The sequence below is a fragment of the Leptonychotes weddellii genome, chromosome 6 (assembly GCF_054177405.1).
Source record: "Leptonychotes weddellii isolate Sample4059 chromosome 6, ASM5417740v2, whole genome shotgun sequence".
Classification (NCBI taxonomy): domain Eukaryota; kingdom Metazoa; phylum Chordata; class Mammalia; order Carnivora; family Phocidae; genus Leptonychotes; species Leptonychotes weddellii.
Window position 1 is genome coordinate 25,121,430 of NC_138374.1, and position 27,117 is coordinate 25,148,546.

The 27,117-nt window shown below is 58.0% G+C and overlaps 2 protein-coding genes across 4 annotated transcripts; one reads left to right on the forward strand and one right to left on the reverse strand.

Annotated features, from left to right (window-relative positions):
- Window positions 1-492: 492 nt before the first annotated feature.
- SFXN3 (sideroflexin 3) lies at window positions 493-7,194 on the reverse strand. Of its 3 annotated transcripts, none has more exons than XM_081823625.1 (11): window positions 7,096-7,194; window positions 4,749-4,912; window positions 3,917-4,091; window positions 3,471-3,565; window positions 3,078-3,153; window positions 2,868-2,953; window positions 2,505-2,632; window positions 2,262-2,311; window positions 1,378-1,427; window positions 872-919; window positions 493-599 (listed from the first exon to the last, which is right to left on the reverse strand). In XM_081823625.1, the coding sequence occupies exons 2-11, from the start codon at window positions 4,907-4,909 to the stop codon at window positions 503-505; spliced, it is 966 nt and encodes a 321-aa protein (XP_081679751.1). In that variant the 5' UTR covers window positions 4,910-4,912; window positions 7,096-7,194; the 3' UTR covers window positions 493-502. The 3 variants fall into 3 exon arrangements, with proteins under 3 accessions (XP_081679751.1, XP_081679748.1, XP_081679749.1); XM_081823622.1 differs by lacking the exon at window positions 7,096-7,194 and adding an exon at window positions 6,136-6,273; XM_081823623.1 differs by lacking the exon at window positions 7,096-7,194 and adding an exon at window positions 6,025-6,175.
- A 313-nt stretch (window positions 7,195-7,507) lies between these two features.
- Window positions 7,508-27,063, forward strand: PDZD7 (PDZ domain containing 7). Its single transcript, XM_081823631.1, is given in 18 exon segments — window positions 7,508-7,597; window positions 8,245-8,633; window positions 13,413-13,553; window positions 13,884-14,058; window positions 14,595-14,771; window positions 15,005-15,152; window positions 16,341-16,401; window positions 16,823-17,224; window positions 17,724-17,921; window positions 19,514-19,564; window positions 20,147-20,322; window positions 23,464-23,555; window positions 23,674-23,765; window positions 23,922-23,993; window positions 24,713-25,312; window positions 25,626-25,726; window positions 26,133-26,365; window positions 26,367-27,063. Coding segments are annotated over 17 exon segments (3,105 nt in total). The 5' UTR covers window positions 7,508-7,597; window positions 8,245-8,410; the 3' UTR covers window positions 26,530-27,063.
- Window positions 27,064-27,117: the final 54 nt, after the last annotated feature.

Sequence of the window (27,117 nt, forward strand, 5' to 3'; positions counted from 1 at the left end):
AGTTTGGCCTGCCAGTGTCTCTCAGTCTCTGTGCTGAGATCCCGGGGCTCCTTGTGCGTCCAGAAGGGGCGAGGTGCTGCTAGAAATGACTTGGCTGGTAGAACTGTTGAGCAGGGAAGTCCTGTAGCCTGGCTGGCTGACAAGTGGCAAGATGCCGAGAGAAGCCAGATATCAGGACACCCTAGGACAGCGTGTCTGTTCCTAGCTTCCAGGACAGCACGTACACACACATACACTTATGCACACGTATTGTGTATGTATGCACGTAGACAGAGAAGCCCAGGAGAAAGGGATTATGTGACCCTGCTCTTTGAAACCAGGGAGGAGAGAAAAAGGCTGGACGGGGGCACCTCTCTCAGCCTAATGGATTGCTGGTCTCATGGCCATGCCCCCACGCAGCCCCCACCCAGTACCAGGCAGATGGGCAAGGTAAGGGGAGGGAAGGCGCCACTAAAGCAGCAGCCCAAGGAGGTGAGGGAGGGGGCCAGGGGCCGACCCTCCCTCAAAGCCCCTTGTTGTAGTAAACCACTTCGATGTCAGGGTTTTGCTCACGGATTCGAGCTCTCAGCTCTGGCTCCAGCCTGCTCACGTGTAAGGAGCTGCAACAGAACAGCACAGGTGGGCTGAGTATCCCCTGAACCCAACCTGCATCAGGCTAAGGGATCACCGCCCTTCCTCCTCCCAGGCTGAAGAATCTCCTTTGATGGCCAGAAGGCCCAGCTCACTATCATTTCCCTGCGCCAGAATAAGCTTAGTGCCTGGCAGGCCAGGCCTCCTCCTGGAACACACTGAAGGACCCTAAGGTCAGCTGGTTCCAGAGATGTGGAGACCCATCCAGAGCCCCCAGGCCAGCCCGGGGTGCAGCACTTACCTTCTCTGGGGGAACAGGGCACAGCACAAGGGGGTGGCAAATACCAGGCTGGGGAGAAGAGCGTTGGAAAGGTTTGTGAAGTTTTGACCCAAGGTTGTTCCCTCCCTGCACCCCACCCCATCTCTGGAGACAGCCCCTAGGGGTAGAAATTGATTAAAGCCAATGCTGACATTAGGCTCTGGCTGAGGAAAGAGCCTCCAGAGCAGTGACTGGGCGTGCCACATTCAGCAATCAAATGTGCATGAAACTCCTGGATGTACCAAAAGGCCTATTTCCATGCTTTCCTCTTAAAGACGAAGACTAGAATCTCTTCAACTGGACTCTTGGCCCTCAAGGATGGAGATCACCCCCTAACACACAGCATGCCCTACAAGTGCCCAAGACCCCTACCAGCCAAATGTATGAATGAATGATGTACATAAACATCTTAAAATCAATAAATACCCACCACATCCACCAAGGAAAGGACACTCTCACATACCCTTGCTGAGTCTCCGCACACTTACCAGAAGCCCACCAGTCCCACCTGCAGGGGAGCCCCCAGCCAGGGGCGACGCTGTGGGGAGACAGAGACAATGGAATGGCTTGTGTCCCCTCGTCCCCTCCCTCCACCCCATTCCCCCTACCACAGCTCTATCCCTCCAACCCTGCCTCTGAACCTCTGGTATGTGCCCCATTTCTTTCTCCCAAGCCCACAAGAGGGAAGGAATTTCCAGATCACCACCCTCCAGTCGGCCAGGCCTGCTGGCTGACACCCTCCCTAGAGTCCCATCACCCATTCTCCCCTCTCAGAATTGGTTCCACACTTCCTCTGGGAGCTGCTTTCTTCAGGAAGCCTCCTCTAACCCTCCACTCACTTCCTCCCGGCCCAGTGGCGTGCATGAACCTGTCCCTTCTCGATTCACTCCAGCCACAGGGACCACCATTCTGTTCCTCCAACTGGCACAGTTGGTGCTCAGTAAATACTTGTGCATAAATGACTCAGTGAGTGAGCCTGTACTCCTTGCCTTGCGTCTCTGTTCTGTTTGTGCACGTGTGAGTCTGTGTTTCTCATGGTTGTCGGTAGGCGACAGCATGAATGTGATGTTCGGTGTGACTGCGGCAGTCCATCCCTGGGTGTGCCGGAGGCCTCTGGAGTGACACCAGTTCTCTTCAGAACAGAAACCATTTCCTTCCTTCCCTTATCTCTTCCTGCTGCTCCCTCATGGTTCCTTCACCCCAGCCCAACTCCTTCTCGCTGAATGAGTGATGGGAGTGGGGGCAGCACAGGGGTGGGGCAAACAGGGGCCACGTCTCAGACTCAGGCCAAGCTGGAAACGGGCTCGGGGGCTGGTCACCTCTGCTTCCAGCCACCACCACTTCCACGATGGGAAAGGTGAGAGTGACCTACCTTTAGGAAGTCTTTCTTCTCCAGAGTGTCCATGATCACGGGGGGAATGGCTGCAGGGAGAGCAGGGCGGAAAAGGAGGGAGTTAGTGAAGTGAAAGTCGGGATCCTAAGGAGGGTGGATCCCCCTTCACAGCTCCTCCCACTCCCCCCAGAGTCACAGCCCCCAGAGTGCTCAAAACCCCTGGAGAACGGCCCCCCATTCTCTGAGAGCCTCCCGTGCCCCACCCAGACACCTCTGCCTCACCCATGGCAGGAATGGCCATGCAGATTCTCGATATCACCACCTGGAAGATTCCCTGCTTGGCCGCAGCCACCGAGTGGCCAAGTCTCTGACTGTCCTCATCAGTTACTGGGATGCCCACCTGCAGTTCCCTGAAAAGGAAAGGGGGTGGGGGTCAGACCACAGGCCCTAAATCCTACCTGTAATGCCCTCTCGGGCAGCTATTCCCTGGGGTCCCCTCAGGTGTCACAGACTCAAAGGCTATCTCTCCCAGCCCAGGAGCCCCGAGTCAGACTGAGACTGTGCCCAGAAACTTCCGTTTGTGGAGGGAGAGGACTGGGCTGGTGCGCACGGCGGGCACGCGTGCCAGGAGCTGGGGCCACTCACCTCTGCCTCATCAGGGGGGTGTTGATGCAGTTGGCGGCTGCCACAGCTGCAAAGGGCACAAATCTGCCGACCAGGGCGGGCAGGTGCTGGGGGAGGGAAGATGTCACTTAGTGGCCCTAAGGGCCGTGGGGTGGTGAGGAACTCTGGGGAGGGGTGTGGGGAGCCTGTAGGTCGGTGTGGACGAGTGATGGGGAAATGGAGGGCATTTACCTTGGTGAGGGATTTGAGCCCCAGGGCTGTGACCACGGCACCGGTGGTGGCACTCACGTAAGCTGTCCCCAGCTGCCTGTGGCGGAAGAGTCGGGACACACGTGGGAGGTGAACGGCTCTCGCTTTCAGGGACATGCCAAATCCTCAATACATGAGGCGTGGAAGGCAGAGAAATTCCTTCCCTGCTACAGTGTAGACTGGTCCGGAAGTTCCGATCCCTCCCTTTCAGGAGCAGAGGGCCCCCCCCCCCCCGTAGCACACACGAGAGGACGCAGTGCCCTCAGGCCAGGAAAGCGGGGAGAGGGGCAGGCTGAGAGCAGCACTCCGGAAATAGGAGCAAACCAGAGGGAGCAATGGTGGGTCCCGGGGGAGTCCCTGGGGACAAGCTCTCACCCCACAGAGATGGGAGCATCGCCACTGCGGTTGGAGTAGTTAACAACAGCATTGAAGGACTGATTCACCCACTGCCAGAACACCACCGTCGGGGTCTTCCTGAGGGAACAAAGACGCTTACGTCTGCCCCCTCTATGGTGTCCCTCATCCTCCAACCCTGATAAGGAAGCCCCAGAGGTTATTCCCAAACCCTCAGGAGGGACCCAGCTGATAACCCTAGAACATGCTCTGGTGAGCCTCGCACAACCCTCCCCACTCGTCCCACTTGTGCAGCCACACACACTGTGTCTGGGCTGGGAGGAACCCCAGGGCTGAGTTCTGAGAGGTGTAGGGGATTCTATCACAAGCTCTCACCCGCCCACTATTTTCTGCCCAGCGGGCCTCACCTAGTCATCAAGCTACACTCTAGCTTAGAGTGCTCAGGGAGGGGACACATGGGACAGGACCTGCCTGTAGAAGGTGAGCATGCAGCCAGTGATGGTCATGTTCATGGGCACCTGCGCTGACATACGGCCAATCAGGACCATCTTCTCCCCTGTGTCCGGATGGAAGGCAGAGTCGTACGCATACTTAGCCCTCCACAGCTGGTCCTCGGTGAGCCCAGGCGTCACCACGCCAGCCCTGTGGAGAATGACAGGGAGGAGACAGGTAATTCTAGGCGGCAGATCTGCCCCTGCAAGCCCTGACCAGGGGAAGTCTGGACAGAGGACCAGGAACTTTGGCCCCCAATCTCAGAATAAAGGAGCTCCTTGTCTCGGGGGAAGAACCACATCTTCCCAGAAGAGTAGGCGGGCTCCTATTTCTATTTTCCTTGTAGCCACACAAACAGGGGTGCCCTTCTGTTTCTGCCTCAAAGCTTGGTAATGGATAATGATGGTTCCCAATGGGTTGAAATGGCCGGGGGCACCACAAGGGCTTTTCCTCCTGGAGACAAGGGGGATGCTCTCCTTCTCCTTGGGCTCAACTCTGAGACCATCTGTTCTTGCAGAGGGTGGCCTAGCAGTGGGACACCCCCCTTTAGAGGGTTTGTGAAGTGGACAGCAGTCCCCTGCCCACATATATCAATGCCACCTCCTCAACCCAAACACCCTAAAATTCTCTGGATTAAAACTCTGTGCCATAGTTACCTGTAATTCCAACACATAAGGCCAGGGAATAAGGGGGTTGAGGAGTGGGACAGGGTCACTTTCAAGTTTGGGGAGATAGATGCAAAAGGTACTATATTCAAGGCAGGGAATGAGGCCCTGGGATACAGGGTCAGATGGGGTAGCGGTCTACCTGTAGTTCTGCACGATGTTCCGGGAAGCTTCCAGCTGTGCTCCGGAGAGCAGCAGATTTCGGGGGTCAGTAACAGTGAAGAAGTGCCGGGCTCTGCCCAGGAAAGTGCTTTGGTCCCAGCGAGGTTCCTGAATATTGATATCCAAGGGCAACTCACCCATTTTCTGCAGGGCAAAGACCAGAGACTGAGGACTCTGAGGGGGGGTCCAAGAGCTCTGCCTGTGGGAACCTCTGGTAGCCCTGCCCTGGTCTCTGGGCCTCTCACCAATCCCTTCCAGAGCTCAAGGTGACTCCAGATAGGTAAGCAAGGGCTGGGGGGAGGAGCTGTTTTTCAGACAATGTTCTGGCTCAGAGACCTAGAGCCATGGGAGGGGGGGACGGGGGAAACACAACCAGAGAAACAGATCTCCTTTGCACTCTGGCCTGGTGCAGATTTTCATCAGTGAGGATTTACATGTGTGTGGTTGATGCAAGAGCAGCAACTAATCCTGGGCAGCGACTCTCGTGCTCTCTATGCACAAAATTGCATATTATAGGCATTATATATGTACATGTCAGCTTTAGGCCCCAGCTGCCTTGAGACCTAGCTGCAAACCCCCAAGGCTGATTGGGAAGATGGCATAAGCCATCCCACGCCCCAGCCCCTGATTGGAGGAGAGCAAGGGCTCTCTGGCCACCCCAGGGCTTATCTATGCCAGATCTCAAGTAAGGGACTCTGATGCCTGTCAGGCATGCGTGCTAGGGGGCATGCACAAATCTCCTCTTCAGGGGCATTTTCCTCAACCCACGCTGAATGGCCCAAGGCCCTCCTTGTTCCCCAGCTGGGCAGGGCTGGCACAGACACCCATCCACCTCTCCCCAGGCCACCCACGGCCAGAAAGGAGGAGTCATTAAGTGCCCTCTCCACCCAGTACGGAGAGGAAAGCCCAAAGCAGCCATCTGGCTGTGTTAGGCAAAATCCTACAATATGACTAATCCTCTCCGACCATACTTCCTCCCTCCCTGGAAGACACACCCTCCCCTCTCTCACACACTCACACGAACATACCCACACACAAGGAAGCATACATGCCCTACACAGACACACAAACAGTGGACACGCCCTGCGTACACTAGCCCACAAAGACCGTTACTTGCACACTCACACATACACACACAACCCATACCCATCAACTGCAGACACCTGAATGTGTAACCACATAAGGCCCCACCCTGACATTCGTCCCCGCAACCAAGCTCCCCTCGCCCCCAAGAACCTCCCTAGAACCGAATATACCGAATCCGGAGAGGACAGAGAGCACACTTCAAGGCAGGCTTCCCTCCCTCTTAGCCCTCAATCCCCTACTCCCCTGACCGCTGAACCCCGCCCCGGACCGCCGGCACTCACGCTTTCCCGAGCTCCCGGGCTTCTGGCCTCTGCAGCTCCCAGACCCGCCTTCCTCCAGGCGCGGCGCCCCGGCTCCTGCCCTCCCACACATCACGCGTAACGTCACGCGTGACGCTCACCCGCCGGAGGGGCGGGGCCTCCCCGCCTCCGCGCGTTCGCCGGGCGTGCCCAGGGATTGGCAGAGCCTGGGGGCGGCGGGTGCCATTTGGGGCGAAGCCCCCAGCCCGGGCTCCAGGGACCTGGCCCAACGCCGCCGCCTCCCAGAGCCAATCGGGGCTCGGGGAAGCAGTTCTGGCCAGTCCCCAGCCAGAGAAAGAGCAGAGGCCTAGCTGGCCTCGGGGAGGGGGGCACCGGCCTCGGCAGCAACGGGTCTAGGTGCCCAGCGCGAAGGCTCTCAGCGCGCAGGACGAAGGCTGGCGGCGTGGAGGGGCCATCCTCTGATGGTGCGCCCGGAGGGTCTCGGATTACCGCCCGGCTTGTTTACTAGATGGCCGCCTTGGCAGTGGCCTCTGCCTCTTTGGCCTCCTGGGCTCCTACCCCAGTTCCCACAAGTTCTTGTCACAGCACTTCGGCACTCGCAGCACTTTACAGTCTCCCTCCTGCCTGTGCTCCCTCTATGTCCCCACCCTTTTCCTCCTCCAGCTCCCTCCTTACCCGCCTCTTGTAACCCCTAGCTGCATTGGGTCCCCAGTTTCCTTCCGGCCCCAATCCCTACACCTGCACCACAGACCTTAGCCCTAGTCCCTGCCCTGCGATGTGTAGGGGCAGAAGGCTCAAGGTGCCTCTGTCTGCATCAAGCAAGCGGATCAGAAAGATTCTTCCTCCCCCTAGTGTCCTGGAACCAGCGGCTCCACCCTGTGCCCTTTCCAGAACTGAGTGGCCAGAGAGACACTTAGTGACACAGAAGGAGGATGCATGTCAAAGAAGGCAACACACACACACACACACTTCACAACTCACCCAGTCACCTTAGAGAGCACGCCTGCCGCACACCCAGGCGCCAGTCCACGCTCCTGCCCACCGAATGCTTACGCCCCCCCTCTGCCCAGGTGGCATTCCCTCACTGAGGCCTCAGGGGGGGACGCGGAGGGGTGGCAATTCCAAGAGCCCTAGTATCCGGCTCGGCCTGGAGAAGACGCGGTACTGGGCTCCCCTGCGCTGAACCGGTAGCGGGAGGGGACGAGGCGTGACCCAAACCCTAAGTTCGTGGGGCGGGGTGGGGCATCAGAACTCGAACTGCAGCGGGCAGAACTCAGCGGCCTCAGCCCGGGTGACAAACGGCTGTCCTGCGCGCTCAAGGGAGGGGACCGAGGCAGTGACTGGCGGCCCTCGCAGCCAATGGGGGCCCGCGGCTACGCAGGCCAGCCCTATTCCAGCAGCCGGGGCGGAGCGTGGGCGAGGTTCCCTCCCGGCGGCGGCGAGCTCTCGCGCCTGCGGGAGCGGCTGCCGCACCAGCAAGCAGGTGAGGGGAGCCAAGCTCGAGAGGTGGGGGCCGAGAGGACCGACCCGAGGGTGGGATGCTGCGTGCTGAGTCCAAGAGCTGCTCTGGGGGACTTGGCTCCGCGTTTTGTGCGCGCTGTGTGGGACTCTAGCCAGCAGGTCCTCCGCCAAAGCCCGGGAGAGGTTCAGGCAACCTCTTTAGACGGGAGAGGAGGGGGGACGGAAGGGACAGCAGCCTGGGACCAGGGGATCTCTGGGGGTCGGGGAATCTCTGGGACCCTTGGCTGCAGCTGTCCCAGGTTCTGCAGCCCTGCCCTAGAGATCCGAACCCCCTACCCAGATACGCAAGGAGAGGCGTGCGGGGAATCGTCCGGGCCCCAATTTCTCTTACACCATTTGAAGCCCTATGACCCGCAAGACTCCATCTCCACTATACCCAGGACTGGACACTGGGGTAGATGACTCAGCTGAGAGCCGGAATGAGGGGTGAATGAGAGGCTCCCACTGGCCTTGTATAAATGGTTCCGAAAGTCCACGATGCTGCCTGGACTGGGCCAGGGGCCTAAGGCAAGGGAGGACAGGATCTCAAATCAGGGCGGGGGTGGAAGTTCTGGGGGGCAGCAGGGCAGCATTTACACTCTTGTCCCAATCCCTGCTCTCCATCCACAGGCCTGGAGCGCACACTCCTGAGAATCTGCAGAGGTGGGGGGCTCCCAGTCACTGAGACTCCAGTTCCGCACAGAAGGCTCATGGAGCCGGGAGCACGCGGGGCCCTTTTCGCGAGGGCTAGCAGGTTCCTTCTGGACTTGTAGGGCGCCGCCCCAGGCTCGCCACGATGGCGCAGGGTTTTGCAGTGGGCTTCGACCCACTGGGCCTCAGAGACCTCAGCTCGGGCTCCCTGAGCTCCCTCTCCTCCCGCGGCCACCTGGGCAGCGACTCGGGCTCCGCAATGCGATACCTGCTGAAGAAGCAGCAGCGGCTGCTGAACGGGCCCCCCCGTGGAATCCGAGCCTCCTCGCCCATGGGCCGCGTTATCCTCATCAACTCCCCCATCGAAGGTGGGGGCGGGGCCCAGCTTAGGCCTGGCGCTAAGGGTGGGGGTAAGGGCCAGCTGGGAGGAGGAACTCGAGAGATGGGAGTCTTGGGGCTGTGGGGCATGGAGGGCCCCTGTTTTGCCATAGCTCTTCCTCATCAGCCCTTTCCTCCTGTTCAGGCCAATGCTTTAGGGTTGCAGGACTATAGAGAGGTCGGAGGTGGGAGATGGGAGTATGGAGGCAGGGACAGGTGTGTGTGATATGCTAGCCCCCAAGCCAAGCAAGGCAGGGTAGCTAATTGGCTGCTCCATCCTATGGACTCTGCCTTTCTCCAGTCCCTTTGTGTATGCCCTGCGGGTTGGGGGGAGCAGGATGGAGAAGGATATATTCCATCAACCAACCCGTGGTGTGACCAGCTCTGTGCTGGGCTGTGAAGAGTCAGTGCCCAGTTGGGGAGACAGAATTAAAGCCTTCAGGTGCAGGGGCGCCTGGCTCAGGTCCTGAGATCAAGCCCCACACTGGGTGTAGAGATTACGTAAAATAAGTAAATAAATATATTTTTTAAAGATTTTATTTATTTATGTGAAAGCATGAGAGGGGGAGGGTCAGAGGGAGAAGCAGACTCCCCGCCAAGCAGGGAGCCTGATGTGGGACTCGATCCCGGGACCCCAGGATCATGACCTGAGCCGAAGGCAGTTGCCCAACCAACTGAGCCACCCAGGCGCCCCTAAATAAATATTTTTTAAAAAAAGGTTTCAGATGCAGAAGAAAGGAAAGAGGTAGAGTAGCAAATGTTCCAAAGAGGGGGGGAAAGAAGGAGGGTTGAGGGTCAGGAAGGGACCCCCAGGCCTGGGCCCCGAAGGAGGGGGCTACCTGACCTTTTATAGTTGTTTAATGCTGTTACATCGCACACCTGTTCTATACCAGTCCTGGTTAGGTCCTGCAGGGGCCTGGAGGAAAAGGAGGCTCAATCTTCACCTTCCAGGAACTTACAGTGTAGTAGGGCTTCGAGACAGAGCAATGAGAACAGCTGGTGCTGGCGTGGAGGTATCCCAGACAAGGCTGGAAGTGGAAACCAAGAGCACAGGGTGGGGAGGGGGGCGGGGAGGAGTGCAATTAGGAGACAGCTTGGCTGCAGTGACAGATGTGAGGCGACAAAGAGCCAGTGAGCAAGGCAGGACCTTGAGTGCCAGTTGGGGGGGGGGGGAGTGGGTACCCCCTGGGGCTGGGCTTTCTGTGGGCCAGATGCCATAAATATCTCCAGCTCCCCTTCTGTTTCTCAGCCAGCAGAACTCCCCTGGCTGGATCCCAGAGAGGACTTTTCAGACCCTGCTCCTCCCCTCTGACCCAGCTGGGCATCTCAGGTCCCCTCCCCGGGCCGCTGGGTTGCTCAGAGAGCAGGCTTTCCTGACCCCGTGGCCCAGCATGCTCACTCCCATCATCTACCATGCTGGGTCTCCCCCCTGGGTGAGCAGCAGGGCACTGCTGAGAGTCACCACTGTCGTTCGGGTCATGAAGCAGAAGTCCTCAGAGGAGGTAGGAGACACGGTAGAGGATAGGGAAGGCACTGGGGCATGGCCCTTTTGGGTCCCATTGTATTAAAAGAACTTACACGTGCCCCTCACACAGCCACATGGACCATGCCCCAGCTATGAGGCGATGGCTCTGTACACTCTCCCTCTGAAGATCCTCTCGCAGAAGAAGTTCCGGGATTGCTCTGTCCCGCTGCTTCGCCCTAGAGCCCTAGTGCAGCCAGGGGAGCAGCCTCTCCTAGCAAGGGGAGGCCCGGGGCATGGCCTCCACCAGCTGGCCTCTACCCTGTCTGTGCTGGGAGCCTCTGAGCCCAGAATCTTCCCCTCTGCCTGAGCACAAACATCTCCCCACTTGCCGCATCCTGGAACCTCTCCCCCTTGTTACTATTTAGACCATTCCAGAGGCCTAAAGGAACGGATAAGGGAGGCCCAGTGGGGAGGGAGAAACTGGGACCCACATCACCCCCACGACTTCCCACCAGCTCCTCAAACTCAGCTGGTCCCAGAGAAAATGCATTCTCTAATCCAAACCAGCCCTTCCTCCTCACTCTCGTTCATCCGTTTATTCTTTTACTTATTCAAAAAATCCTTGGCAGATATCACGTGCTGTGCGACATGCTGGAGATATATTGGCAGAAAAGGATTACAAAGTCCCTACCGTGACTGAACTTACAATCTAGCTAAAGGAGACAGACAATAAATAATATGTGAGTAAGCCAATAATGAGAAAGGATGGTAAGAATCCTGGAGGTACTTATTTGGATGATACGATAGAGTAGTGGTTCACACACGTGCGAATACATCAGAATTGCCTGGGGTGGGGAGGCTTATGAAAAGACAAGCTGATGAGTCCCACACCCAGAGCTTCTGATTCAGGGCATCTGCAGCGAAGCCCAAGAATACACATTTTTTATAGACTTTTTTTTAAAGATTTTATTTTTGAGTAATCTCTACACCCAATGTGGGGCTCAAACTCACAACCCTGAAATTAAGAGTCATATGCTCTACCGACTGAGCCAGCCAGGTGCCCCAAGAATACACTTTTTTCAAAAAAGGTTTATTTATTTGAGAGAGAGCAGGGGGAGGAGCAGAGGGAGAAGGACAAGCAGACTCCACGCTGAGCTCAGAGCCTGCTGCAAGACTCCATCCCAAGACCCCGAGATCATGACCTGAGCTGAAATCAAGAGTCAGTTGCTTAACCAACTGAGCCACCCAGGCGCCCCAAGAATACACATTTTTAATAAGTTCCTGAGTGTTGCTGCATGGGTGGTCTGGGGGGCACACTTTGAGAACCACTCTAATGGAGGCCACCTGGGAAGAAGGGAAGGGACTTCAGGGAGGGTAGTCCAGGAAGGTTTCTCAGAGAAAGTGGTGTCTGAGCCAGGAGGGGCTGCAGATTGGGAGCTGGCTTTATGAAGGTGTGGGCAAGAGTATCACGGATTGAGGGAACACTGAAGTGATTAGCCTGTGAGAGGAACAGGAGAGAGGTCAGTGTGGCCAAAGCTCAGTGAGGCTGGGATGGTGGCCAGAGGTGAAGGGAGAGAGGTGGGCAGAGGAAAGCCCACAGAGGGCCTTACTGGGCGTAGGGGACTGTGGAGCTCCTTCTAGAAGAAGGAGCAGGCATTGAAGTTTTTAATAAGCAGGCATGATCTACTGTAAAAGCTGACTCTGGCCACTGTGTAGAGAATGGCCTAAAGGGGGCAAGAATGGAAGTGGAGAGATAGTGAGGAGGCTGTGAGCTCCTGGAGGGGGAGGTTGGTGGCCCGGGGTAGGGCAGTAGAGGTAGAAAAGTTTCCATCCTCAGAGGCCCCAAGCTCCTATGCTCAAAACCCCAGATCGGCATCCCCCTGGCCCAGGGCCCTAGGAAGGCCCCAGGGAAGGACTGAGAAGAAAGAGGGTTGGGGGACAGGAGAGCAACAGACTCGTTGGCTGGGTTGAGATGTGTGCAGACAGAATCAGCCAGGAAGCCTCAGGATGTCCCACAACTCTGTCCTGCACCATCCCTACTTACAGGCTGCCCTTGGAGATTTCTTCCTGAGCTGCTCTGGTCATGCACTGTAACCTGATTTCTCTTAGATCAAACAGAAGTGTGTGTGTGTGTGTGTGTGTGTGTGTGAGAAAGAGAGAGATTTCTCCCTCTCAAATATCTCTGGAGTAAGCCTTGTCCAAGAAGAAATCTCACCTTCTCACCTGGGACCCAGCTTCCCTCTCCAGTCTTCTTAACTTTTCTAACCAAAGGCCTTCTCAAGGAACCCCCTCAGAGCCTTGCTCACTCCCTCCCCTTCCTCATCAGTGCCCTCCCTTTCTGCTCCACCCATTGAAATCCCACCCATCTTGTCTTCCCAAACACCTTCCCTGTCAGCTGCAGCTCCTAGGGACCCTGTTTCTCTGACTTTCCCCAGCACTGATGGAGAGGACCACTCTGGGCTCTGGGCATATACTGTAGCAGAGTGGTGTTTTGGGTTTCTCTCCTCATATAGTCAAGTAGCTCCTAGAGCCCTTACCTCCAGAATCACAGAGTCTAAGAGATAGAAGGGGCCTCAGAGATCCTTCCACAATATCCCAGACAGGGATTTATCAAGTGCTGGCTTGTATGCCACCAAAGATGAGGAACTCACTATCTCTCCTGGAAACCTCATTCCATTGTCCGATAGCTGAAGGTTTTAGAAAGTTTTTCCTTACTAAATTGGCCTCCATCTAACTCCACTATGAGGGCTTGGTTCTGCCCTCTGGGTTACACAGAAAAGAACATCTAATGCCTTTCACATAATAGCTCTTTGACTATTTGAAGATAGAGCGAGCATACTCCTTTCTGCTCAAGCTGAAGAGCCCAAACTTGCTCAACTCTGCCCTATAGAATGGAATCTTGAACCTCTTTTCTATCCATCTGACCCTCAGAGTGGCAGGGTTTTTAGGAATTTGTCCTATCCCGGGCCTGTGGGCATGAGAAGCTTAGTAAGTATAAGAAACACACACGTGCATGGGCATGCACACACACACACACACACACACACACACCCCTATATAATAAGGGAAGGAGAACAGCATCTTCTAATATGGAGTCCTGTCCTGCCTGCTCCCATACTCTCTTGCTGACCCATACTCTCAAATCCCCAACAGGGAACTCAGAAATCGGCTACCCTTAGGCCGTAGGGCCTTAGGTATATGTGCCGAGCAACCTAACCCAAACTGGGAAACCCAGGGGCTTTCTGTGCCCAGAAAGGACATGGGAGTCATGCCTGTGTCCCTCCCCACTACCACCACCACACAGCCAACAGTGATGAAAGCGACATCATCCACGCTGTCCGGGTGGAGAAGAGCCCAGCAGGGAGACTGGGTTTCAGTGTGCGGGGCGGCTCTGAGCATGGCCTGGGCATCTTCGTCAGCAAAGTGGAGGAGGGGAGCAGTGCAGGTGAGCAGGGCCCCCAGGAGTGGGTGCTGGCTTAGGAGATGAGCCCCCACCTCGGTGGGGCTCTGGAGGCCTATTATCAACGATGGCAGGCAAGGGTCCTCAGCTTTGGAGGGCCTGATCCAATGGGGAAAGGAGGCCCCCTCCCAGGATGGAGTGGGCTCATGGACAAGTCCCTAGTCTAATAAGGAATACCCACACCTCACCTGGGGATCCCCAATCTCGTGGAAGAAGTTTTACCCCAGGGAGCCTTGTGTGGTGGGGAAGGCTTAGCTTTGCCCTGGAGGACTTGTCCCAAGGGGCCCATGGCAGCCGCCCCCTCCCCCGGTGCAGAGCGGGCTGGCCTGTGCGTGGGGGACAAGATCACGGAGGCGAATGGGCTGAGCCTGGAGAGCACCACCATGGGCAGCGCCGTGAAAGTGCTGACGGGCAGCAGCCACCTGCACATGATGGTGAGGCGCATGGGCCGCGTGCCGGGCATCAAATTCTCCAAGGAGAAGACCACGTGGTGAGAACGCCTGGTCCCAGCCCTGACCTTGACCCACCCCATCCACCCTATCCAGCCCATGGCAGGAGGCGCTGAGGGCACAGGGCTCTGCATGAGACTCAGCTATGTACGGCTTCTGCTCTCTCTGTCCCTTGGCGCTGGAAGCACAGCGATCCTAAGGCCTGACACTGAAATGGGACAAGGCCATGTCTCTCCCCTAGCTCTCCTCCCAACTCTATCCCAGACGCCGGCAGCCCTGTCCCCAAAGATGCTCTCCTGGGAGCCTGGGCATAGTAACAGCACCTCTCCCTCAGAGTTCTTGTGGGGATTTGAAATGGGTCCTGGCCCAATGGAGCCACTCCATAAAAAAAGGAGATTGGGGTGGTTTCCCAAATTTAATGAAGTCTACATCCCACAGAAGGTCTCAGGACTGGGGCGTCCCCCAAGGCGACCTCCCCTTACCTGTGCAGTTGTCCGAGACGCTGGAAGGAAAGGGGGTGGGTGGTGGTGGACGGGGCGGGGGGGCCCAGACTGACAGCCCCTTGCTGTTGTCCCAGGGTGGATGTCGTGAATCGGCGGCTGGTAGTGGAGAAGTGCAGCTCGACACCGTCCGACAGCGGCTCGGAGGACGGGGTGCGGCGCATCGTCCACCTGTACACCACGTCAGACGACTTCTGTCTGGGCTTCAACATCCGTGGGGGCAAGGAGTTTGGCCTGGGCATCTATGTGTCCAAGTGAGGGCTGGGGCGGGGCGTGCAATGCGGACGGGTCGGCAAGTGAGACTCAGCCAACTACATGTCCAAAGGAGGGCCTAGGTCAGGGGTGGGGTCTTGAGGGGAGTGGGGGGCTCCAGGAAGAGGGTCAAGGAGTTTGGCTGGGGCATCCCTGTGTCCGAGGGAAGAGTCTGGTCTAGGGTGAGGGAGGGCAGGCCAGGTGGCCTCTCAGACTGCCTCCTGTCTGACCCCAGAGTGGATCATGGTGGGCTGGCCGAGGAGAATGGCATCAAGGTGGGGGACCAGGTCCTGGCGGCCAACGGTGTCAGGTTCGACGACATCAGCCACAGCCAGGCCGTGGAGGTGCTGAAGGGCCAAACACACATCATGTTGACTATCAAGGTGGGCAGGACTGTGGGTGTCAGGGAGAGGCCAGACTATAGGAGGAACTTCCCAGACCTCTCTAGAGTTTAATGCCCATTGCCCTACAACTTACGACTTTTCCACAGCCATTTGAGAGGGCAGGCATTGTGCTCATCCCTAGTTCACAGAAGAAAAACCTGAGGCTGAGAGAGGCAGAGTCACTCAGAAACCACGGTCACTTCCTCGGCTGGCTAGTAGCAGGGCCTGCTTCCAGTCCTGCTGCCCAGACACCCAGGGCAGTGCCCCTTCGGATGAGTGTGGAGGTCCAGCGTTGAAAGGAGAAAACGTCCCACCCCGAGGGTGGGGTGGTAGCTGTGGCTTTGGGCAGGACCTGGGCACAGGGCAAGGACGGCTGGGCTGAGGCCAGAGATCGGATTTCAGGGGAGGCACCTGCATTCATGATTCATGTGGGTCTCACACTTGCCTGAGGATCAGGTCCTTCTCACTCTGGCTGCAGGGGAGGTGACGGCTCGCTCTCCGCTAGGACCCACTCCCGGCCCCGGCTCCGCTCTCCTCCCTTCCCAAGCCTTCACCCCCTTCGCCCTTCAGGGCCTCCTCCGCCATTCCCCCGCTTCTGCCCCCTTGATTTCCCATCCCACAATCCCCCCATCCCGTTTCTCCCTTTCCTTCCTCTCGCATGACCCCGAACGCTCCTCCTCTCTCCCACTCTGCCCCTCGTTCATTCATTCAACATTTTTGAGTATGTCCTACGTGACAGTGCCTATGCTGGGTGCTGGGGCTATAAGACAGATGAGGTCTCTGCTCCGGGGGGGGGGGGTGGGGGGGAGACAAACAGGATGCATGCTGACTGACAAACGCTGTAAGGAAATTAACAGAGAGGTGGGAGGGGTAATTTAGGAGGGCCCTTTTAGCCCCGGGGGTGGGGGGGGGTCGGGGCAGGTCTCTCTGGGGAGGTGACACCTGAAGAGGGAGAAGGAGCTAGCCAGGAGATGAGTGGAAGGAAGAGAATCCAGACAGAAGGAGCAGCAAGTACAAGGCCCTGAGGTGTAGAGGAATTTGGCAAGTTCCGACATAAAGCGGCCCATTTGTCTCGAGCGTGATGAACTTGGAGGAGAGGGATGGGGTTGAAAAGTTTACTCCTGTCCCGTCACTCCCCCTTCTCTCCTACTCCCCGCTGCCCTCCTGTGCCCGCCATGCTCTTCCCAGGATACTGGCCGGTACCCTGCCTACAAAGAGATGGTTTCTGAGTACTGCTGGCTGGACCGATGTAAGTGGCTCAGGCCCCTGCGTTGGAGGGAAAGGGCTGAGGCCCGAGGGTGCGTGGGAGCCTCTGAGGAATAATGGGGCAGGAGGAGCAACACCTGCTTGGGACTTCCCCACCGCCCAGAGACATTTCCGGGCTCCCCTCTGAGAAGCTGCGGGTTCAGTTCCCAGCTCTCCTTGGCTCTGGAGTCCTGGGGCAGGGTCAGGGGGGCTGGTGAATGGAGGAGAAGTGACTTGGCTAAGGTCTCTCAACAAGTCAGTGGCAGGACTGCTGAGCAGCTGGTTCCCCAGAGCCCCGCGCTTCCAGCCTTGGCTGCTAGCCGACACTCACCCACCCCCACACCCAAGGTGCTGTGCGACCCTGGCAGGGCCCTGAGGCCAGCGGCCTTCCCCTGAGATGCCCCTGCCTTCCCCACTGCCTGCAGTGAGCAACGGGTCGCTGCGGCAGCTGTCCCCCGCCTCGGAGAGCAGCTCGAGCGGCTCCTCCTATGCCTCCAGCGCCCCCTGCAGCTCGGCCGAGGGCTCCCTGCCCTCCCAGCGCCTGGATGGCGGCCTGGGGCTTGACGAGCCGCACAGTCGGGGCCCAGGCTGGGGGCGGGTGGACACAGCCATGCAGACGGAGCCGGACGTGGGCGGCCGCGTGGAGACCTGGTGCAGTGTGAGGCCCACCGTCATCCTCAGGGACACAGCCATCCGCTCCGACGGCCCCCGGCCCGCCCGCCGCCTGGATTCTGCGCTCTCCGAGTCCCCTAAGACTGCTCTGCTGCTGGCCCTGAGCCGACCCCGGCCCCCCATCACAAGGTCCCAGAGCCACCTGACCTTGTGGGGTATGTAGGGAAGGGGCGGCCGATGTTCTCTCCAAAGCTCCCGGTCCAACACCTGCCTCACACCCAGTCCTGGGCCCCAAACCTCCCTTGGCTCTAGGCCTTGACTCGGCCTCCGTTCCAGCCCCAGAATGCACTCAGACGCTGCTCTGGGCCCCATTTTAAACTGGCCCTGGGCCCCAAACCCACCCTCAGATCTAGTCCCAGCTCCTGTCGGCTTTGGGCCCCACACCAGCCCTAATCCATCCCCGCCACCCTACACACACAGACACACACACCCCGGCCCTCTTGGAGGGTCCTCACTGAGCTGGAGCTGTGGGTGGGGGAGAGGTGGAAAGTCGAAGGAGGAAGCCCACTTATCTCCACCCCCACCTCCCCACAAGGCTGGAGGTCCTGTCTGCCCCCTACTGTCCCTCCTCCCTGGCTCTCCTCACACCCCTGCCCCTCAGCCTTCCCTCTGCCCACTGCTCCAACGCCCCCGGGTGCTCCCTCATGTCTGCAGAGGAGAAGAAGCAGCGGAAGAAGGAGAAGTTGGGGTCCTCCGGGGAAAAGGGGGCCCTGCAGCGCTCCAAGACACTGATGAACCTCTTCTTCAAGGGAGGGTGGCAGGGCTGGCTGGCAGGGCATGGGCACAGAGAGGCCTGGACGCTGGACGGAGGGAGCCCGGCCAAGCCCCGCCCTCGCCTAGACCTGGAGAAAGGTAAGCACCGGCCGATGAGACCGGGAGGAAGGAGGTACAGCCCATTTGGCATCCAGCGGCTCTGGGTTTCAATCCCACGCTGCCTTTTCCTAGCTAGGAGGAACAACTCGCCCCCATAAGCCTGTTTCCTCGTGAGTAAAGTGAGAGTAATGATACCTGTTTCTTTAGGAATGGTGAGGAGTAAGTGAATGGATGTATGTAAATCACTCCAGGACATTGTCTGGCATACAGAAGGTACCAGAAGGTACCAGAAGATGTAGTGGTCATCGTTAAACTCTCTCATCTCCCCACTTTACAGAAAGGAAAACTGATAGAGCTACAGCCTAGCAAGGAAGTTGAAGGGCTTGGGTCAGATCTCTGTGCTGGTGCTGAGGTGGGTAGGGCACTCCTCTCCTGGAATATTTGGCTTCACCTCCCCTGGCCAGTGCTCCACAGGCCCTACACAGTTCTAGCACCATCCCTGAGTAAGGCCAGCTCTAGATCAGGGCCCAAGCAGAAAGGCCTGGGCAGACTTCACTTCTGTCAGGGGCTTCCCATGGACCCTCAGAGAGGCCTCTCGTCTCTCAGGTGAGGCTCCAAGACTGGACCAAGAGTGGATGAGTTAAGACTCTCAGGGTTGCACGTGACAGAAACCCAACTCAAATTAGCTTTAAAAAACACTCCTTGGCTCAGCTACTGATTTGAGTGGGTCTAAAGGTTTGAACAATCTCATCAGACATCTGCCCCCTTCCTCTTTAGTTCCCCTTTCCCCTGGGTTGGCTTCGTTATCATGCAGGTTTTGCCCACTCAGAGGGAAGATGGCCATTCTCGCTTAGCAACCCAGGGACAGGAGAGCTTCTTAAAGAGTTCCAGCTGAAGTTCCAGGCTCTCATTGGCCCAGCTGGGTCACATGCCCAACAGATGGCTGTGCCGGGGAAAGGCCAGTGGCGCCTTCCTGGGCCAGCCTGGGTCATGGGCTCACCCTGGAGCCCATGCACTGAGAATGGAGATCCCCAGGTGAAACTGGGGTGCTGTTTGCAGAGGGAGAGTGGATGTTGGGTAGGCAAAAACGACCAGAGGATGAGGAGCTGGACCCTGCCCCTTCTGGGGGGCCAAGGTGAGAGTCCCATGGGAGAGACAATCTCTTCAGCTTAGGCCAGGTCAGCCCCACTTCCTCAACCCATCTCTTTTTCCACAGGCCCCAGGGCCCTGCTCTCACCTGATGCTCGCCCTATCCCTCTGGCCACTCCTCTCTCTCCTCCAAAGGCTCCTCTTTTTTTCTCTGTCCCCTGAAGGTAGGTGCTGCCCCAAGCTTCGTTCTTGGGGTTCCTCCCTCCATATATTTGCTTCTAAATGAATCTCCACAAGCAGAACTCACACGGCACCCTCTCTTGATCCAAAACCTTCACTGACTCCCCACTGCCTATGAATGAAGTCCCCAGTTGGGCATAGCCTTACAAGACCTTCGTGGCCTGGCCTCTTGCCTCGCCATGCCACCTCCTTCCAGCCTAAACTCTTCATTCCCGCTAGTGATCTAGCCGTCCCTGAGCCCTCCCAAGCCCCATGTTCAGACTGGGAGCCAGGGCCCACAGCTGAGCCTTTCTTTTTCATAGCAGGGGCAGTGGGGCCTGTGCAGAAGTTTGTCACCTGGAGACTGAGACGCGGTAATTCATGCATCTCTTTAGCAAGGCCTGGTTGACAGCAGAGCTGCAGATGGGGTGCATGTTGAGGGGCAGCTAAGGGGCTTTGGGCTACACTCAGTTGGGGTCATGCATGGGGGATTGGGTGCAAATTGGGGGCAGCTAAAAGAATTGGACTAAGCTTACCAGGAGAGACAGGGCTGCAGACAGATATTGGGGTGCATTTTTGAGGACTGGGTACTCGATGGGGCTCCCAAAGGCAGATTTTGGGGAGGTGAGGGAGCCTGTGCCAGGACCCCATTGAGTACTATGACTGTGAATGTTCGGGGGGCCCAGGGGGCACCGGGCTAGGACATCATTAAGGAAGAGCCTAGTATAGGGGGTCTGTGTTGGGGGCCAAAGGGTCTAGAGTGGAGCTCCCTTGTTGGGCAGATTGCTATGGGAGACGTCGGTGGGGAGATTCTGGGCTAGGCTGGGATTCTGTCAGTGGCACCTAGGCCTCTCAGCTGACCTGTTCTGGGCTCTGACCCCATTGAGAGAAGCCCCTGCCTCCTCCCCTGACGGCTCCTGGCTCCTTTATCATATGCCTTCGCTCCTTCCCTGCAGAGCGGGAGCGGGGCCCGACCCTGCTCTCTGCTAGGTCCGGGGGCTCCTCCAGCCAGCTGCCCGACATGGCTGAGCAGGTGCAAGCCTGGGAGAGCCGACGGCCCCTTATCCAGGACTTGGCCCGACGGCTGCTGACTGACGACGAGGTGCTGGCAATCACCCGCCACTGCTCCCGGGTGAGCTTCCAGCCTGCCCCCAACTCCAGCACATGGTCACCCCATCACCCAGCCCCTCATTCATTCAGGCCACCGTCTCTGGCCAGTATCTGGGCTCGAGGCCCTGAGGCCAGAGGTTGGGAAAAGCAGAGGTCACTCCCGTTCCTGTCTCACACACACACACACACACACACACACACCCACCCACCCACACACACACACACACTGAGCTCACAGACAGGAGAGGGACATGCAGTAACTAGAACCTAAACACCCATAGCGGCAAATTGTGTGAAATGCTGTGAAAGAAAAGAATAGGAGAAAATAACCCAAGAGGTACAAATTAGGTGGTGTGGTCTAGGAGGGCCTCCTTGAGGAGGTGATGTTTCAGCTAAGGAGAGAAGGAGCCGGACAGGTGATGAGTGGGGGCACATGAGTCTCTGTGGTCACCCCCTGAGCTCTCCTCTAAACCCCAACCTTCTCCCCTGACTCCCTGAGTCAGCCCCCAGGCCCGGCCTCATGCCAGGCCCCCTCCCCTGTTACCTAAGTAAGTAATCCTTTGTCACCCCCCACACACCCCAAGCTTCCCCCGACGTCTGCTCTGTTGTTCTGTTTCCTTCTACTTCAAACAGGAAGTAGGGCTCCAGGGTGGGGCGCAAGTTAGATGTGAGGGAGTCCTTGTGGCCTGGGTGTTGGGGAGGTTGTGGGAGGCACAGGTCTGGGGTCTGATCCTCCAGGGAGGTCTGAAGGCCCCCTGCTCTCCTCCTGCCTCAGAGCCCCCGGGTTTCCTGCGCTGGGGTCCCCGTGGAGTGCTGGCTTCAGTGCACATGCGAGCTTGCGTGCAAGGACAAGCTGAGGGGCTCCAGGAAGCCGTTTGTGATCCCCCCATGGCCTCAGCCCGGTCGGGGCGGGGCTGTGTTGTTTGTCTGTGTGATGTGTACATCTGTGTGTCTGTGGGCACCTGGGTTTGTCATCTGTGTGATCGACCCGTGTGCGTGCGTCTAGATACGGCACGTGTGTATCACCTGGAGACTGAGGCACAGTGATTCATGCATCCCTTTACCAAGGCCTGGTTGACAGCAGAGCTGCAGATGGGGTGCATGTTGGGGGGCAGCTAAGGGCCTTTGGGCTAAACTCTGTGTCATCATGCTCAACCCTGAGTGCTAAGTGGGGTCCCCAGCACCAGCCTCCGTGAGCTTGCAACTCTGGGATCTGGCCATTAGGTGGCGCGCTGTGCCCGTTTCTTGGATCAGCTCCTTTTCCATCAGCCCTCCGTTCCTCCCACCCTGTCCAAGCCGGGACCACCTCTCACGGCACCCCCACGAAACCTGCATGCCACCCAAACCTGACCCCCACCTCACCCGCACCAAGAGATCACACCCTCTGTGGTGGAGCTCTGGCCGGGATGATTGGAAAATCTCCCCTAGTGACTCAGATGTGTGGCCTCAAACCCCAGGCCTCCTTCCCTCTCTGAGCCATCTCTCCACCGCCGCCAGACCAGGCTTTAGAAAGCCCCCCTTGGATCACTTTACACTCCCCAAGCCCCTGTGCAATCTCTTACCTTTGGCGGAACAGAGTACATGTTTCTAATGCTCACATTCAAGGCCTTCCCTGCTTCGACTCCCCCAGCCACCAACCTCAGCTCTCCCGCGGTCGCCACATCACCACATGGTCATCTTCTGCTGGTCACCGCCCAGGGTTATACAGGTGATGAACCTCCCGACTCTGGGGCACCACTCACACCGGAGTCCCCACCTATGCAGCCTACGTGGAGGCCCTTCTTGTACCCCACGGTCAGGCTGAACTTCTGTCTACCCGCTATTCCACCCCACCCCGGAGCACTTTCCTCCCCATACTCATGCTGTTGCCTGCATTTATGCCTAAGAGTAAATGTCAATGAAACAAACATACCAAGAGGGGTCTGTGTAAATGTCGCCGCCTCCAAGAAGCCGATTCCGGTCTTGGTGCGCTCCTCGGAGACTCCCTCTGCCTCGCTGCCAGTGGTTTGTCATTCCCTGGGGCACGTGGCTCGCTCTGCCCCTCGTTTCCCACTAGACTGACTTCTGAAGGATCTGGAACAGGGTCTTCTTCATTGTGCCCCCACTGCCCAGTACAGGGCGTGGCACTTAGTAGGTGCTACCTGCGGGTTTGTAGCCTTGAAACGTGTACATATGCGACTGATTCTGTGCAATTACAGATCTCTCGCTCCAGACAAAAGGGGTTGTATTTTGGACACGTGTGTGTGTGTGTGTGTGTGTGTGTGTGAGTCCCTGTAACTTTGTGTGTGGTTTAGGGCCACATAGTTTATATTTTATTTCCCGATATTTACGAATGTCTCACTCTGGCCACCAGGGCTTGCTGTGTCTCTGTGTCTATTCCTGTCCAGGATGGTGTGTGTGAGTGTCTGTGTGTGTGTATCACCATGTGATTGTGTGTATCTCCATTTCACCACCAGGGGGCGGTGTGCTGTCCAAATAGGGTGGCTCCCAGTGTTCAGTTTACGGGTTTGTGTGCGTGGGTGGGGTGTGGCTGGTGGCATCCGGGCAGTGCCAGGCAGAAGGGCCTCCATGCCCCGGGGGACTGACTGGAGAGGCTTTCTGTCGAGCCACCCCTTCCCCAAGGTCCCCCGTTCCAGCGCCGAACAAAGCCTAATTGGTAGGTCTCTGTGCAGACATATGCTGGGCCAGCCAGGCCCACAGCCTAGCGTTTGGCTCCAATTCCTTCCTTCTGCCTGGGAGGTGGGGGCGGGGAGGAGAGTCGGCTCCCTGCACACCCTTTTCCGGCACCAGAGCTCGCAAGAGCCAGACTTCTCAGGTTCCAATCCCTCTTCACACTTCCTTATCTGTGTGGCCTTGGCCAAAGTCCTCTCTGAGCCTCAGTTTCCTCATTCGTAAAACGAGAATAATGAACGTCATCGCACAGGGTTGCTAAACGAGAGACTGTATGTAAAAGGCTTACAAATGCTGCTACCGGGGCTGTTATAGGTCTGTTACGACAACTGCAGGCTTCCCCCTAGTCACCGACATCCCCCCATGCCGGGGACAGCCTGGGGATGCGGAGGAGCTTTCCTAAACGTGGGGAACCGCACATGCGCAAGCAGCCCCCCCCCCCCAGCTCTGGATGTCCTCACCGCTGTGTGACCCGCGGCGCCTCTCTCCGCAGTACGTGCACGAGGGCGGTGTGGAGGACCTCGTGAGGCCCCTGCTGGCCATTCTGGACAGGCCCGCGAAGCTGCTGCTACTGAGGGACATCAGGTGGGGTGGGGGCTGTGGGGAGGGTTTGGGGGGCAGAAAGGGGACCTCTGAGAACTCCCCCCACTGTCACCCCCAGAACTGTGCCCCTGCCCACCCCCTGTCTCTCGACCTCCCCCAGGAGCGTGGTGGCCCCCACCGACCTCGGCCGCTTCGACAGCATGGTGATGCCCGTGGAGCTGGAGGCTTTTGAGGCCCTTAAGAGCCGGGCAGGTCAGCAGCTGGGGGTAGGACGTGTAGATCCTGAGCCCCAGGTGGGGATGGGAGTGGGGCCTCCCGGGGGGAGACGGGGCAGAGATGGCCTTCAGCTGGGTCCATCAGGGAGCCCGGCAGGGGCCCCGCCTCTGACGGGGTCTCCTCTCCCAGTAGTACGGCCTCCTGCCTTGCGACCAGCCCGGCAGGACACACCGCCCAAGCGTCACCTCATCACGCCTGTGCCTGGTCAGTCAGAGTCCCGGAGCCGGGGGAGGGGGCACATTGGGGAAGGGAGAACGGGCCCTCCGTCCCTACCCCCCACAGAGGGTGTCGTGGCTTCCGAAGGCCGGCTGGTTCCCTGAAGGAAATCCTTGTCCACCGCAGCCACGTTTATCACATCCACTCACCCCCTGTACTACTATTTACTTAATAATTGGTTTTAAACCCACTCACTTTTTTTTTTAAATTTTTTTATTCTTATGTTAATCCCCATACATTACATCATTAGTTTTAGATGTAGTGTTCCATGATTCATTGTTTGTGCATAACACCCAGTGCTCCATGCAGAACGTGCCCTCCTCAATACCCATCACCAGGCTAACCCATCCTCCCACCCCCCTCCCCTCTAGAACCCTCAGTTTATTTCTCAGAGTCCGTCGTCTCTCATGATAAACCCAGTCACTTTTTAAATCTACTCTCATTCTATCCAATAATCTCTGAGAAATTACGTTTGGTGTGTGAGTGCTATTTTTTCTGAGACACATATTGCCATAGAAAACTTTAAAGTTCTGTATCACCCTGGAACCCAGGCAGAGTCCCTCACTGCGCGCACAACCACCAGAGGGCCTGAGCAAACCCAAGCTTGGGTCTCATGGGCCCTGCACCGACGAAGGCGAGGATTGGGGCCTGGCAAGGTGGTCCAGGCTGGTGAGGACGGGCAGCCTGACCTTGGCCCCCTTCCCCAGACAGACGTGGAGGTTTCTACCTGCTGCCTGTGAACGACTTCTCGGAGGAGGAAGACGATAGGGAACTGAGGGAGCGGCTGGGGGGCCTCCAGCTCTCCCTGGGTGCCTCTGCTCCCCGCCACCCTCATAAAGGGATCCCCCCTCTCCAAGACGTGCCAGTAGACGCCTTCGCCCCACACCGAAGCTCCTGCACACCCCCTCCCCAGCCACCCCCCGTCGCTCCCCGGCCCCCAAGGCCTAACTGGCTGCTGACAGAACCCCTGACCCCAGAGGACCCTCGGCAGGGCCAGAGCCAGAGGCAGAGCCAGGGCCCTGCCCAGAGCCACAGCCGCAGCCGGGGTCGAGGCAAGTCCCCCGGACGCAGGCGCTCCCCATCCCCAGCGCCTGTCCCCACCCCCAGCATGGCCAGCGGGCGCTACCACAAGCCTCGGAAGGCCAGGCCCCCTCTGCCACAACCTGTGGATGAGCAGGCAGCCAAGGCGGGGGGCTGTCAAGGCCCCTCCGAGAATGGAACTGGCGGGACAGCCAGGGAGGCAGCCAAGAAGGCCCCTGGTGGGGAGCTGAGGACAGTCACGCTGTCCAAGATGAAGCAGTCCTTGGGTGAGTGCAGGTGGGACTAGGCCTGGCAGGTGGGGCTCTTGGGTTTGGGTGAGGTTTCTGGGCTTGGTTTTGGGGTACAACTAGGGGGCCTGGGCTTAGGAAAAGATTTGGATATGGGGGTCTATTTGGGAGGTTCTAGATTGGAGGGGGTGGGAACTAGAGGATTTTTGGAGTCGAGGACCGAGTAGGAACAGAATCTGGGGATTTGGGAGAAGTCGGGGCCTGGACTTGGTGTTGGGGTGCTGGGTTTCTTCTGGGAGCTCTGGGTTGAGGGGTGTGGCTGCATGCTCATCCGGTGTTTTTCTCTCACTAGGCATCAGCATTTCTGGGGGCATTGAGTCCAAGGTGCAGCCCATGGTGAAGATAGAAAAGATCTTTCCGGGGGGGGCTGCCTTCCTCAGTGGGGCCCTGCAGGTGGGTGAAGAGTACCCAAGCCCACTCCCGAGGTCCAGAGCTGAATTCTGGTGGGGGTGGGGCCGGAACATACTCATCTTCCAGCCAGACAGGTTTAGACCAGGTCCTGGGAGGAGGCTTGGGTGCAGGGGGGTCAGGCCTGCAAGATGAACAAGCCTAGGGAGAAATCTGTCCCCTCATGCCAGCCTGGGCCTGAGAGTGGCCCATCATGTTCCACCCCTAGCCCCAAGGGACAAAGGGCCATTGTCTGTGCCTCACCCTGCCCCCCACAGCTCCAGGCACAAAAGTCCCATTGTCCATCCCCTCCACCCAGATGAGGAGGAGTGTCCTAGGTGGTGGAGGTGAGAGGTTGGGTGGTGGGATGACCTGAGAAGGGAGGGCTGTGATTTTCCCACCCCCATCCCAGGCTGGCTTCGAGCTTGTGGCAGTGGATGGAGAGAGCCTGGAGCAGGTGACCCACCAGCGAGCAGTAGATACCATCCGCCGAGCTTATCGAAACAAGGCTCGGGAGCCCATGGAGCTTGTGGTCAGGGTCCCCGGGACCAGTCCACTACCCTTACCCCCTGACTTGTCAGCCCTCACCAATCAGGGCCTTCCTGCTGACCATTCCCCTGCCCGCTGACCCCTTGATGGTACTCCTTCCCTCCCACTGCCTCCCAGAACCTCCCATTAATGCTCTGCCCACCAATATCCAGATTCCTCCCACCGACGCCAGGCTCCTCCATCGGACCGACAGCCCAGTCCCTTCTCTAGCCCTCCAGACTCCTGATACTAACCCCAGACTCTCCCCACCTATGCTATGACTCTTCCCACTGACTTGAGATCCTCCCACTGACTCTCAGGACCCTCCTGCTGTCTCCCAGACCTCACCTACTAACCTCCTCGGGACTTAGGAACCTCCCCCTCTTGCTTGACTTGCCTCCTCCCAAAGCTCCCCATTTTCTTCCCTCTCCGGCTATCACTAAGGCTCTGCCCTTTCCAGATAAACTTGGTGTCAAGGACAAGGTGCTCCTGGGTAGCCTGTGTCACCCGCTCACTGCCCCCAATCTGCCAGGACAGGGAGAGGTTGGGAGAAAGCCAAGGTCTGGCACTTGGGATTGGTGGGCACTTTCTCATGATGTCCCCTTTAATGCCCCCAAGCACTGAGGGACATGGGCTCTCAACAGGGCCCTGAAGGGTCATTGCACCCATCCCCCAGCCCCAAGCAGTGTTCTGTGCAAAGGACAGGATGGAAGGCTTTTCTAGTTTCTCAAACCCTGAGAGACCATTTCATGTCGTGGTCCGCTAGGACCTCACACTTTCTACTGGATTTGTCCTTCCCCCATCACTCTTTCCCTCCCCAAGATCCCTACGAGGGGTAGGGGATTAGCCAGCAAATTGAGGGGGCCTGG